General features: G+C 47.5%; 1 protein-coding gene across 1 annotated transcript in view; it reads left to right on the forward strand.

Annotated features, from left to right (window-relative positions):
- Nucleotides 1–13,400, forward strand: part of PEX7 (peroxisomal biogenesis factor 7) — a 59,862-nt gene that overhangs the window by 3,589 nt on the left and 42,873 nt on the right. The window contains exons 3-5 of the mRNA XM_060272716.1: nt 702–852; nt 3,116–3,193; nt 4,761–4,869. Coding sequence (XP_060128699.1) covers nt 702–852; nt 3,116–3,193; nt 4,761–4,869 — 338 coding nt within the window. The remainder of the gene's footprint in view (nt 1–701; nt 853–3,115; nt 3,194–4,760; nt 4,870–13,400) is intronic.

Consider the following 13,400-nt stretch of genomic DNA (forward strand, 5'->3'; position numbering starts at 1 on the left):
AGGGAAGGCTAACTTTGTGAATCAGACAAGTTATTTATCAGTTTTTTTAAAATCCTGTCTTCCTCCTAAGGAGTTCAAAGTAGCATTAGTGGTTCCCATCTTATCCTTACACAATCTCTACAAGGTAACTTAGGCTAAGGCAGAATGTGTTTGGCTATAGAGTGCTCAGTGAAGCTTCATGGCTCATCCAAGATTTGACTCCTGGTTGTTCCCCAGCAGGGCCGGCCCTACGGCCAGGCTGGGTGGCTCAGGGCGCCACGGCATTGGCCCGCCAGGGGGGTGCATCGCAGCTGCGCCCGCCCGGCCGCTCTTCCGCGCAACAGCGCCCTTGGCAGTAGCGCTGCGCACTGAGCCCGCCCGCCCGTCGCGCAGCAGCGCCCTCGACAGCCGCACTGCGCCTGCCCGCCTGCCCATCGCGCTGGGAAACGGGGCGGGGGGTGCCGGAGGGATCCGTCACACCACGGCGCCAGGGCACCAGAGGTGCTTAAGACGGCCCTGTTCCCCAGTCCAAAACTATCACTCTTTCTATGGAACTATACTGACTCCTGAGAAGTAAGAGAGAGAGAGAGAGAGAGAGAGAGAGAGAGAGAGAGAGAGAGAGAGAGAGAGAGAGAGACTTAAATCTGCTATCTTAGCATATGAATTTATTTAAGTTATGTACCATTTCTCATGAACTAATGTGTTGGTTGCTATTTCTTTAGTTTTGACTGGAACGATGGCCTGTTTGATGTGACGTGGAGTGAGAACAATGAGCATGTGCTTATCACATCCAGTGGAGATGGCTCATTACAAATCTGGGACACTGAAAAGCCCACAGGTCCACTTCAAGTCTATAAAGAGCACAGTCAAGAGGTATAATACATGATGTTGTTGCATTTCTTTTCATTCACAAATAGGGACCTAAACACTTAGGCCTACTAAGTTGATAAACCAATGATAAGTGCAGTATTGACTTTACTATTAGATTTCGTTTTTCATCCTTTTTTGGGGTAATGGCTTGGAATTGGCTGTTTGAGCTGAATTCTCCTAATCTCTCTATTGGTTTCTTGCCATTGGTCTTGCTCCACTTTCTTGTGTTGTTCTTGAACAAAGGAAGATCATCTTAAAATTTAAAGAGTACATTTAAAAATGTTAACTTATTTTTGAACACAGGAAAATCATATTAAAATTTTTAAGAGAAGCTCTGCAGATTAGTTATAATTCCTTACTAAAAATTAGGAGAATTAAAGTACATCCTCTAGAAATTGTAGTGATCTATCCTAAAGTTATATATATATGTATATGTATATATATATGTATGTGTATGTATATATATATATATATATATATATCAGAGTTGCCACACATATTGAGTTAACCTGTTCATGTAAATGTGACCTAAGCAGAGCAGTGCATAGCATTTAGCTTTTCTGATCCACTGGGGAGAAAAGCCACAATCATTTCATCATCCATAGCATTAATAGCAAACACAAAAGTTTTCACATTCTATAAACTGAACTCAAAAGATTTCTGGGCTACAGAAATCATTAGCTTGTATTCTTCTATATCATATGAACTTCTGCCTTCTGAAATGAGTTATTACTTATTGGCTCTCACAAAGATGCCTATCTTCTCTTTTTTGCAGACATTGCAACTATACGGGTTTCACAGAAGCGTGCTGACTCATAATGGTCTGCTAGCCTTCTAATATCTGAAAAATCCTTCAAGAATTATAGCTAATTTTGCTGTGGTTCATATCTGCTGAGGATTGTATTGATCGTATAATTTATTTGCCCAGTGAAAAAGAATAAACTTCCTCCTAAGTATCAGACGTTAGAAAGAAATTCACTGTTTTGGGAAGACTTGTTTTTAAGCTATTCCTATGACATAGGGCTTGCCCTCTCCACTTATAAGTATCTGAAACTGGTGATTTCTGGAGACAATTTGAGACAAATATGAAGACTACGAGTTTGAGCCAAATCTAGTCTTTGTGCCTACCCTTGAAACTTTGAAGGTATATTGTTTATTGAAAAAGGAAAGGTGATTGCTCCAGAAACCACTTGCTTTTTACTGTCCAATGCAAATTCCCCACTCTGTGAAGTGAAAGTGACCCATAGTATTTGACTCCAGGGTCATCACATCAGTACAGAGGAGACACACAATCATTCCATTTGCTCTGGTGTTTGAGCCAGCATGTTGCAGTGAGATGGGCTTGCTGGCATCATCTTGGGCTTCACCTTCTAGCACAAGCAGAGTATTTCACCAGCAAGTTTCCATCAGTAAGGGAACTGGGGCACCATTTGAGGCAAGTGAGACAGAGGCCTTGGCAAAGATTGGATGCCCCTTGGGTGTTAGAGTAGTTGTTAAAATGGTGGCACAGGCTCTCAGTTCTTAGCATTAAGAAGTAGTTACAAGTAGTTTGTAACTACTTCTTAATGCTAAAATTATATTTGTAGAATACAACACAAGAAGAGACTTGATGTTCGATGTCTCATCCTTGGGGAGCGGGGCTTGAATGAGCAGTACAGAGATGGGATCCAAGGCCAGTAGGACAGAGCACTAGGGATCATGCATAAGCCGGCCTTCTGTCTCTCTCCCCACCCCAAAATGAATGTCAGGGCCACACAGCATACAAGCAGGAAAGCTGGATTGCTGCTGTGGGTGACAAATCAACATTATATAAAACTAATACATTATCTTCAGAGCAAGGATTAAGTCTTGCACATCAGATACTCAAAGCAAGATGAAATCTGTCTTCCTCCCTCTCCTTACCTTTGGGTGTCACATATCATAATTGGTGGCAGCTTGTCTATAAATATGTAAGTCTTTGCCCTAAAAATGATAATATTTTACTAAATATAAGCTTGCATCTTTATGAACATGTTACTGAGACTTCATGTATCATTAAGCCTTATATAGCAAACAGTTTAATTCCTGGTGTTAATGAGAGAAAGATTTCATTGTGGGGCTTTGTTTTGCTAGATATGTAAACGTTTCAGAAGGTTTATGCTTTAATTGATTTAATAACAAATATTCTCACTAGTGGCAGGACAGGGAAAAAAAACACTCTAACTATAGTTTGTCTAACTTTGATGTTTTGTGAACTTGTAAACTGAAATTAATCCAATATTTGCAGGTTTACAGTGTCGATTGGAGCCAGGCCAGAGGAGAACAACTAGTAGTATCTGGGTCGTGGGATCAAACAGCAAAATTGGTATGTTTGTACTTCTGGCTATTTTTGTATTAATTCAACATGCAGGAAGAGAATCATCTCTTAACGTGTGCTATTCTGTTGACTCTTTGTTTGAACAGATGCTACCTTGCTCTCTCTGCTGAAATTATACTGGGCTTAATAAAACTGAGGACGGTCTAGGTCAAGAATGTGGAATCTCAGAATTCTAACTCTCATAATCGTTGACCATTAACCATGCTGGTGGGAGTTGCAGTCCAATAGCAACTGGAGGGCCATCCCTGCTTTATTTTTTGCAAATGCCATAGGCAGTGAATGAATTCAGCATCTGGAGGCGTCACAGGACGTGGTTCTCCACATAGCAGAACACCAACTGTTCAAACCTGTGTGAGAGATTTAAGAAAAAATTGCCACCGACTCACTGGGTTGATGATGAAAATAAATGTGAACATAATATTATGTGAAGCATAATTCCTGGGAAACGAGCAAAACTACAGGTGCTGAAGTATTGCTTTTGGACCTACATGTCCTTCAGTAAGAGGTGAATAAGATGAAAACAGAAAAATAGCACTGCCACTGATACAGAAAGGATATTAGGCCTGGTCTGAGCACGCAGTGGAATGAGATAGTAGAATTCTGAAGATTGCTCCCCTTCAGCTGTAGGTGAAGGTGCCATTTTTAATCCAGCTGAAATTGCCCACCTCCAAAAAGTCTATCACTGTTCTATTTCTTCTTGAATAGGTTCTCGTAGCATGTTGTCATATGCACCAATTAAAAAAGTTTCATGAATAACGAAACCAGAAGTTTAAAGTTTGCTGTCATAAGTGCTGGAGAGAGATTTTTTTGCAACACAAACAAGTTAAGGTGGTAACGAGATTGCTCTATGCACAATGTAGGAGTATTCAAGCACTCAGGTTGTATAGAATTATTCATGCAGCAGGATGGAAAATAGCTAATTTTCAGATATATAAAGCAAAGCTGTTTAATAGGTGCACATTTCTAACAGATCTTAGATTCACATTCCTACACAGAGAAGTTGTTCTAGTGGACGATGACACCTTTTTATTTTGAATTATTTTCAGGGACAAACATGACAACAACTGTAGTTATTTTTTCTTTCGTGTTTTTTTGCAATGCCAAAAGGAAGCATTTTTCTGTCTTTGAATTGGCTCTGTTTTTAAAACTATCTGGGGCTATTTAAAAATAACAAAGTTCATCCTGTGCATGTTTATGCAAACATAAATCATAGTGATTCCAATGACAGTTGCTACCAAGTAAGTGCGCCTATAGTTATATCTTAAGTTTTTAAAAAGTCAAGGGGTGACATGACTGAATTTAAAATGAAAACCTAATAAACATCATAAAAAACAAAGTTCGTCTGTGTAGTAATTTTCCTGTACTCAGTACTACTCAAAAGTAGAAAATGCTGCCCTGTTTATGAACATCTTATAATAGGACAATAATGTATACTGTAGTGCACATATTTAGCAAAACAAGCCTATGTTTTTAATGTGAGCAAATAAAATTCAATTTATTGCCTTCAGTTATTACACTGCACAAACAGCTGTTTATTTGTTTACATTATATCTAGTGGGATCCTGCAGTGGGACAGTCTTTATATACTTTTAAAGGCCACGAAGGTGTCATTTACAGCACAATATGGTCTCCGCACATCCCAGGCTGCTTTGCATCTGCCTCAGGTAAATATTTAACTGTGCAGTCATACTCAAAAGGGGACCCTTACGTTATTTTTTTATTGCTTTCAAATCCTGTCCAGCAGGTGGTGGTATAAATTTACAGAAGTGGCAGAAGAAATGATAAATGTATAGCTATAATTGAAGTGGAGGTTCAGTAGTTATCTTTTAAATCCACTGACTTGGTCTCTCTACATGGATCAGCAATTGTCTCACTTGAGTGAGCTAGTGGCAATTTTTCACACTGGCATTCCCCCCCGCCCCCGCTTCTTTTGAAAAAGCCCCCCCCCCCTTGCCTGCCTGTCTGTATGGCAGTGTAGTGCTTTGCTGTACAATCTGGCTTCACATCTTTTACCTGATATTTCTGTGTCCATGAGATCAAGGTTTTCCCTGAAAAATGCACCTCAGCAAGGCTTTGGGTAGTGTGTTGATTAAATTTTGAAGCCTGTGGTTCATAAGAATCGAAAACCAACCATTGTGTTACTTCAGCTCATGCTTATTTCTTGTGTATCTGGGTGACTTTTTATAAAAAATGATTGGTATCTCTTGGGGCAAGCTGAAATCCTCACAATGATTTGAAAAGGGATTTGGGAGTGTAATAAAAAGGTTCACTGTAAAGATTTTTTAAAAAAAGATTTCCAGAATATTCTTTAGGCTAACACCATCATACTGTTGCACCAATTTACTTCCTATGGTTTTCTAGGATTATTGTAGTGGCGGCATTAAGACTTAATGTTTGTATCATGCTTTTGAGTGTTCGGAGTGCTTTGTTTACATTACCTTACTGCTGTTTTTGCAACAAATCACACACACACACACACACACACACACACACTGCAAAAGGTGGGGAGGTTGAAGGCAAACATGAGCAATAGTGGCATCCTATAACCAAAGTTAGTTTGCAAAGTAAGATATCAAACCATAGTTTTATTCTTGGGGGTTTTTTTTGCTCCCCAACTGCATTTTGTTAGTTTTCTGAGTATATAGCATGGAATTGTTGCTTTCAATAATGATGTCTTGAGGTTACTAATGCATGAATTACTGTGGCCTGACTATCCGGGTCTGAGAATGGCTGCAGTTGGCATAACAACCATAACTGGTAAAAGGAATTCATAGCCACTAAGCTACATGAGCTTCCAGTGAGAAAGATGGATTCAGGATCACTCCCAAGCTCCAAACCTGTTCTTTCAGAGGGAATGCTGTCTTGCCCAGAACAGGCAACCGGTCAATCTCTCGGACACCCTCTGTGCCTCCTATTTCCCAGAGTCGAAGCTCAGTTTACCATCCGTTCCATCACTGCAGCCAGATAACAGTCCAGATAATGCAGAGTCTCTTTTCACTCAGATGTTACAGGGAAGTAGAGCTGTGCATCATCAGCATACTGACGACATTTTGCCCCAAAGCTCTGAATGACCATACCCAGTGGCTTCATATAGATATTGTGAGGGACAGGGGATATCGCGAAGTCCCTCCCCTCCTAAGTTCAAGCCAATCCCCGAGCACAGGGGGAAGCAGAGAGAGTTCCGATTCCAGTGGGGAAGCAGGAAGTCGTGTCCGAGGCTCAGGCAAGGTAGAGGAGCCAGGGTCCCAGGTGGGACAGGAAGGGGCGAATAAGGGCGGGAGACCCATCCCCCCAACTCCGGAATTACGCAGAAAGAGGAGGGGAAAGAGGATGGGTCTGCCAAAGCTTTTGTGTTGGAGAAAGACGCGCCAAAAGCCATTAGGAGGTTCTGAAACCGACTGACAACATCACTCCGTGTAAATAGCAATGACTTGAGCACTGTAAATACGCAGCACCAATAAAAGAATAAAATGCAGAGCTGCGTAGCGTCGTTACTCTGAAGTAGTCCACTCCGGCCACTGTGACAGCAACCTCCTAATCCTTTTTGGGCTACTTTGGAGTTGCCGGGATGAGCGTGTCAGAGGCGGAGAAATGGCGGCAGATCGCGGAGCAAGCCCAGCAAGAACTGCAGCAGCTGTCGCTGCAGGCGCAGGGGGAATTGAAGGCAGCTAAAGAGGAGACTAAGAAGGTCCAGGACGACCGGCTACAACTTGCGGAACAGGTGAGAGCGCTTCAGGAAAAAGAGCAGCAATTAAGGGCGGTGGCGGTAGACCTCCAAAACAAGCTGGATGCAGAGAAAAACAAGGCGGGAGGGGCACCCCAAGTCCAAGTGCTGCCAGGAAGGAGAGCCGGGACCCTAGTAAGCAAGTTCAATGGAGACCCGAGGGAATTTCAGGGCTTTGAGACTGAGATTGTGTATGCTCTTGAGCTGCACCACGATGAGTTCCCTGATGATGAGCACAGGGTAGCGTTTATTGTGGAGCACCTTACCGGGGCAGCCAGGGAGTGGCTAAGACCGTTAATTGCAACAAGGAATCCTTGCATGAAGAATGTCAAACTATTTCTAGAAGGTTTGAAAACGATGTATTCGTCCGATAGTCATATGGATCAGACTAAGGAGGAACTTCATAATTTACGCCAAGGAAATATGACAGTTCGCGCGTATTGGGCGAAATTCACCATGCTGGTGCACAGATTGGGGTGGGAACTTGAGTCCCCCCCAATGCAAGCGGCGTTCTACTTGGGGTTGCATGAGGAGGTGAAGGATGAGCTCTCGAGAGGTCCAAAGCCCAGTAATATGGATCAGCTGAGCAAAGCGGCTCTGGCGGTGGGGGTGAGACAGGAATCCCGGTGGAGCGACAAGCAAGCAACGCGCGCAAAGCGGGCTTGGTTCCCACGGTCGCAGGAGAAGCCACTCCCCCAACAACCCTTTCAAGCCACGCCTGGGGCCAGTCAGGACCAGGAACCCATGCAGATTGATAGCGCGCGCGCGCGCGCGGGCTTTTCAAACCCCAGCGGCGCCAAGACGCAAGGAGGGAAGGGGTGGGAATTGCTTTCTCTGCAACTCCCCCCAGCATCTCGTCAGAGACTGCCCACATCGCAGGGAGTGGCAAGGAAAGGCGGGAACGGTTGTGCCCTCCCCCACTGACGCAGCACCACAGCAGGGAAACGGGAAAGCCTGGCTGCAGGAGACAAGGGGCGGCAGCCAGGCACAGTCAGCAGACAACAGCCCCAGCCCACCCACCCGCACAGAGAGGAGCAGAGCCAGCCCACCCCTCCCAGAGCAGGAGTGGTTCTAGAAGTGACGCTCACGCTTCCAAATGGCTATCCCCTGACAGTCCTCGCCCTAATTGACAGTGGGGCGTCAGCGAACTTCTTCTCGAGAAACTTTGCAGAAGAGCACCAGATCCAGCTTCTGCAGCTGGATTTTCCTCTGCACGTGGCAACCATTGACGGCAGAGAGCTGCTGGGAGGGGCCATCACGCATCAAACCCCCCCCATGAGAATGACGGTTGGAAGGCACTCAGAGACACTGGCATTCAACGTCACCACCATCTCAGACCCCCCCATCGTTTTGGGCATGAGCTGGCTGGCGCGCCATGACCCCTCCATAAGTTGGCACCAGAGATGCATCACTTTTGGATCGGACTTTTGCCTGGAACATTGCATGCAGCACCAACCAGGGGAGGGGCCTCCGATAGCCACGGTGGCCACCATGCACGTCAAAGGGGGTGAAGCGATACCCAAGCCGTACTGGGACCTGCAGGAGGTCTTCAGCGAAGCGGAGTCCGACCACCTACCCCCACACAGGCCTTTTGACTGCCAGATCAACCTGGTGCCAGGGGCAACTATACCCCCAGCCAAGCTGTACGCCATGTCAGACCAGGAACTGGAGGATCTGCGCGCTTTCATCGACAAGAACCTCAAGCGGGGGTTCATCAGAGAAAGCAAGGCAGCAGGGGGCAGCCCAGTCTTCTGGGTGGACAAGAAAGACACGCAACAGCGCCGTCTTGTGGTGGATTTTAGACGGCTGAATTCAGTGACAGAGCCAGTGGCTTTCCCCATGCCCAGAGTGGATGATCTCCTGACAGCGGCACGCAGGGGCAAGATTTTCACCAAGCTAGACCTGAGGGGGGCGTACAACTTGATCAGGATCCGGGAAGGCGATGAATGGAAAACCACGATGTTCACGCCTCTGGGCTCTTTTGAATATCTGGTGATGCCCTTCGGGTTGCAAGGGGGCTCAGCATGCTTCCAGGCCTTCATGCACCACGTCCTGGGGTCCCTCCTCTTCAGGAAATGCTTGGTCTTCCTGGATGACATCCTTATTTACTCCAACGACCCAGTGCAGCACGTGAAAGATGTCAGGGAGGTGTTGCAGCGCCTGAAGGAGAACCACCTGTATGTGAAGCTGGAGAAGTGCAAGTTTCACACCAAGGAGGTGGACTTCCTAGGCTACAAGCTGTCAGACAAGGGGCTGGCGATGGACAAGGACAAGGTGCAGGCCATCCTGGACTGGCACAGCCCCAGGACTCGCAAAGATGCCCAACGCCTACTAGGCTTCGCCAACTTCTACAGGAAGTTCATCAAGAACTTCTCTCGCGTTACGGCTCCCATCACTGACTGCCTGAGAGGCAAGCAGAAGTTCAGGTGGACACCAGAGGCGCAAGCAGCGTTCGAAAGCCTCAAGAGGGTGTTCGCCTCAGACCAGAACCTGTTCCACGTGGTTCAGGACGCGCCCCTACGCGTGGAGACAGATGCTTCTGATAAAGCTGTGGGCGCCATTTTGTTGCAACTGGACGCCAACCGAGAGTGGAGACCCTGTGCCTTCTTCTCCAGGAAATTGACTCAGCCAGAGCGAAACTACACAGTGTTTGATCGGGAACTTCTGGCGATCCACGCTGCGTTCCAGCACTGGAGACACTTCCTGGTGGGCGCCAAGCACCCCATCCAGGTGTGCACAGACCACAAGAACCTGGAGTTCTGGAGAACTGCCAGGGTGCTCAACCAGCGGCAGATACGGTGGGCAGAGTTCTTCTCGAACTTCAACTTCTCTATACACTACATCCCGGGAGAGCAGAATGTCAGGGCGGATGCCCTCTCCCGCAAGCCAGAATACATGGAGGAGGAGGCGCCACCGGCACCCAGGCACATTTTCCCCCCGTCAGCATGGTCCTGCGGAGCAGCAGTGGTGAGCGAGGCAGAACTCACAGCACTGACGGCAGCGGATGAATTTGCCAACCGCATCTGCAGAGAACTGAGAAGGGGGGGGGAGCAGGCAAAAGACTTTGCAGAACGCAGGGGGCTGCTTTTCTACAAGGGTGCACTGTACCTGCCCACCACCCAGCTTAGACGTACGGTCCTCAAGCAGATGCACGACAACCCAACGGCGGGTCATTTTGGGAGGGACAAAACCACTCACCTAGTCATGAGACACTTCTGGTGGCCAGGGGTGCGGGAAGATGTTCAAGACTATGTACGGGGCTGTGACACCTGCCAGCGGGCAAAGGTGGTCAGAGCAGCGCCACCGGGATTGCTGGAGCCCTTAGCCACGCCACACAGGCCGTGGGAAGTGGTGTCCATGGACTTCATCACAGATCTGCCTTCTTCCAGGGGCAAGACCGCAGTGTTGGTGGTGGTGGACCTCATGTCCAAAATGTGCCACTTTATACCGTGTGCCAGGGCGGTCTCGGCAGAAGAGACAGCCAAACTGTTTGTGGATCACGTATTCAGACTGCATGGATTACCCTTAAGGGTTATTTCGGATCGTGGCCGCCAATTTGTTTCCAGGTTCTGGCGGCGGCTCATGAACCTCCTGCAGGTGGAGGTCAGCTTGTCGACGGCTAGACACCCGCAGACCAATGGACAGGCGGAGAGGGTCAACGCCATTCTGCAGCAGTACCTGAGATGCTACGTCAGCCAGAGGCAAACGGACTGGGTGGATCGCCTGCCACTGGCAGAATTTGCCTACAACAATGCGGTGCACGTCTCCACAGGGGTGTCGCCCTTTAAGGCCAATTACGGGCGTGACCTCAGATCTTTCCCTGAGAGGGAGGGGGAGGAGGAGGAGGGCCCACAGGCTGAGGATTGGGCAGAGGAACTGGAGACGGTGCACCAGCAGCTCAGAGAACACTTGGAGAGAGCCAAGGAAGCGTACAAGAGGGGGGCAGATCGCCACAGGCGACCGGGGGAGGTCATTAGGGTGGGGGACAAAGTTTGGTTGTCCTCGGAGGGCCTTCCCATCAGAGGGCGATGCAAAAAGCTGGCGCCCAGAAGGTTGGGCCCCTTCACGGTCACGCAACAGGTCAACCCGGTGGCATACAGGCTGGCACTGCCAGAGGACATGAGGGTGCACCCAGTGTTTCATAGATCGCTGCTGTCACCGTACAGGGAAAGCAGCAGGCTCCGAGACAGCGAACAAACCCCTGAGGGAGGGGGGGAGAGGGAAGGCAGGGAGCAACTCAATGAGGCCACAGCCATCCTGGATTCAAGGTGGGGGGTGGGGGGCCTGGAGTACCTCATGGCATGGGAGGATGCTCCACCGTCCCAGAATGAATGGGTCCCAGCCACTCAGATACAGGAGGAATTCCTGGTAGAAGAATTTCACGCCCTTTTCCCCCATAGACCCAAGCCCTGGCACATGGAAAGGGAGGGGGAGGGGGAGGAAGCACGGGAGAGCAGTTCACCATGGCGCTGGGAAGCGGAGTTTGAGGAACCAGAGGATGAGGTATGGGTGTCACCGAGATCCACCCAGTCAGAGGAAGGAGCAGATTGGCAGAACATTTTTACCCCCACCAGCTCTGACGCCACAGACTTTTTGGGATTCCCGTCCTCCCAGGCGGAAGGGGGGGGCTTGCAGGACTGGGGGGAGGTGTTCACGCCAACGGGCTCGGAAAGCACTGAGTTCTTAGGCTTCCAGTCGTCACCGACACCTGGGGGGGACCTGGGGAGGGGTGAAGGAGAGCTTGGGAGGGGGGTGGATGTGAGGGACAGGGGATATCGCGAAGTCCCTCCCCTCCTAAGTTCAAGCCAATCCCCGAGCACAGGGGGAAGCAGAGAGAGTTCCGATTCCAGTGGGGAAGCAGGAAGTCGTGTCCGAGGCTCAGGCAAGGTAGAGGAGCCAGGGTCCCAGGTGGGACAGGAAGGGGCGAATAAGGGCGGGAGACCCATCCCCCCAACTCCGGAATTACGCAGAAAGAGGAGGGGAAAGAGGATGGGTCTGCCAAAGCTTTTGTGTTGGAGAAAGACGCGCCAAAAGCCATTAGGAGGTTCTGAAACCGACTGACAACATCACTCCGTGTAAATAGCAATGACTTGAGCACTGTAAATACGCAGCACCAATAAAAGAATAAAATGCAGAGCTGCGTAACGTCGTTACTCTGAAGTAGTCCACTCCGGCCACTGTGACAGATATCAAACAACATTGGGGATGAGATGAGATTGTACCCTGCAGTACAACTGAGTACGAGGGCCAGGGAGCCAAAACACAGTTTCCAATGCTACTCTCTGGGCACAACCTTTTAGGTAGGAGTGGAGCCATTGTTAAAGCAGAATACACATCCCATGGAGCCAGTCCAAGAGGATCCCATGGCAAATGTATCAAAAGCTGCTGAGAGATGGAAGAAGCAGTAACAGAGTTGCACTCCTTGTATTCTGCTCTTGATACAGGGTGACCAGGGCTGATTCAGTCCCCAAACTCTGCCTGAGCCTGAAGTGAAATGGATCCAAGTAATTCATATTCTCCAGGAACTCCTGCAACTGCTTTGCCCACCACCTTACCCAAGAAAGCAGTATTTGTGAACAGGTGTTAGTTGTTGTAAGCCATAGGACTCACATATTACACATTTTTACCTTTATAGCAATAAACATGAAATTAAAAATAAGGATTGTGTTTAAGGAAAGATGTACTGTGTGTGTGTCTGTGTGTGTGTGTTGTTTTTAAAGCTCAGCATGTTGTGGAGCTTCTTTACCTACTGAAGCAGCATAATTAATCTGTTTGATTAGTAGCAGCATGACCATTTCTCTTCTGTGTACCAAATGGATAGGTCAGCCAGATTTTTCTTTCAAGTGTAATGCCATTTAACACTTCACAGAGATGCATCTTCCTTTCCACTCCTGAACCAGAATTATTTGAAACCAAATCTAATTTGTTTCAATTGAAATCGCTAAGAAAAGCTGGCTCTAGCCCTCAGCCGCATGCAGCTCCTTCACTTGTTGCATGCCTAAAGGATACTTGAACTGCAAGATTTTGTACATTTCTTGCAATTCACTGGCTTCTATTCTTCTATTTTTCCCCACCTACCCACCATTGGTAAGGGCAGGCATGAGTCTTCTGAGCCAAGCTCCTTCAAATGTAAAACAGCAGATACGTAAATAGATGCCCTTTCACTAAACAGTTGTGCTGGACTGAAAATTTTAGACCCAAAATTGGACTACTGTAGTGAAGTGGGCATGTTGAACTGTACCTTCCATTTCCCTTGACAGGCCCTTTAAGGACTATTTAATGAGCCATTTTCTCAATCTTTTTGATTAATGAAACACATTATAGAAAGAACAAGATCCAGCACATAGGGGTAGAACACGGGCATCTCACCAGCTGTACTTCTAAAGATGTTGTCCTTTTTTGACCTTAGTGTTCCAGACTTGCTTTTTCTGCTGCAGCTTTTGCAGGGAAAATATTTTATGCTTTGGCAAA

The sequence above is a fragment of the Zootoca vivipara genome, chromosome 3, assembly GCF_963506605.1.
Source record: "Zootoca vivipara chromosome 3, rZooViv1.1, whole genome shotgun sequence".
In the NCBI taxonomy this organism is placed as follows: domain Eukaryota; kingdom Metazoa; phylum Chordata; class Lepidosauria; order Squamata; family Lacertidae; genus Zootoca; species Zootoca vivipara.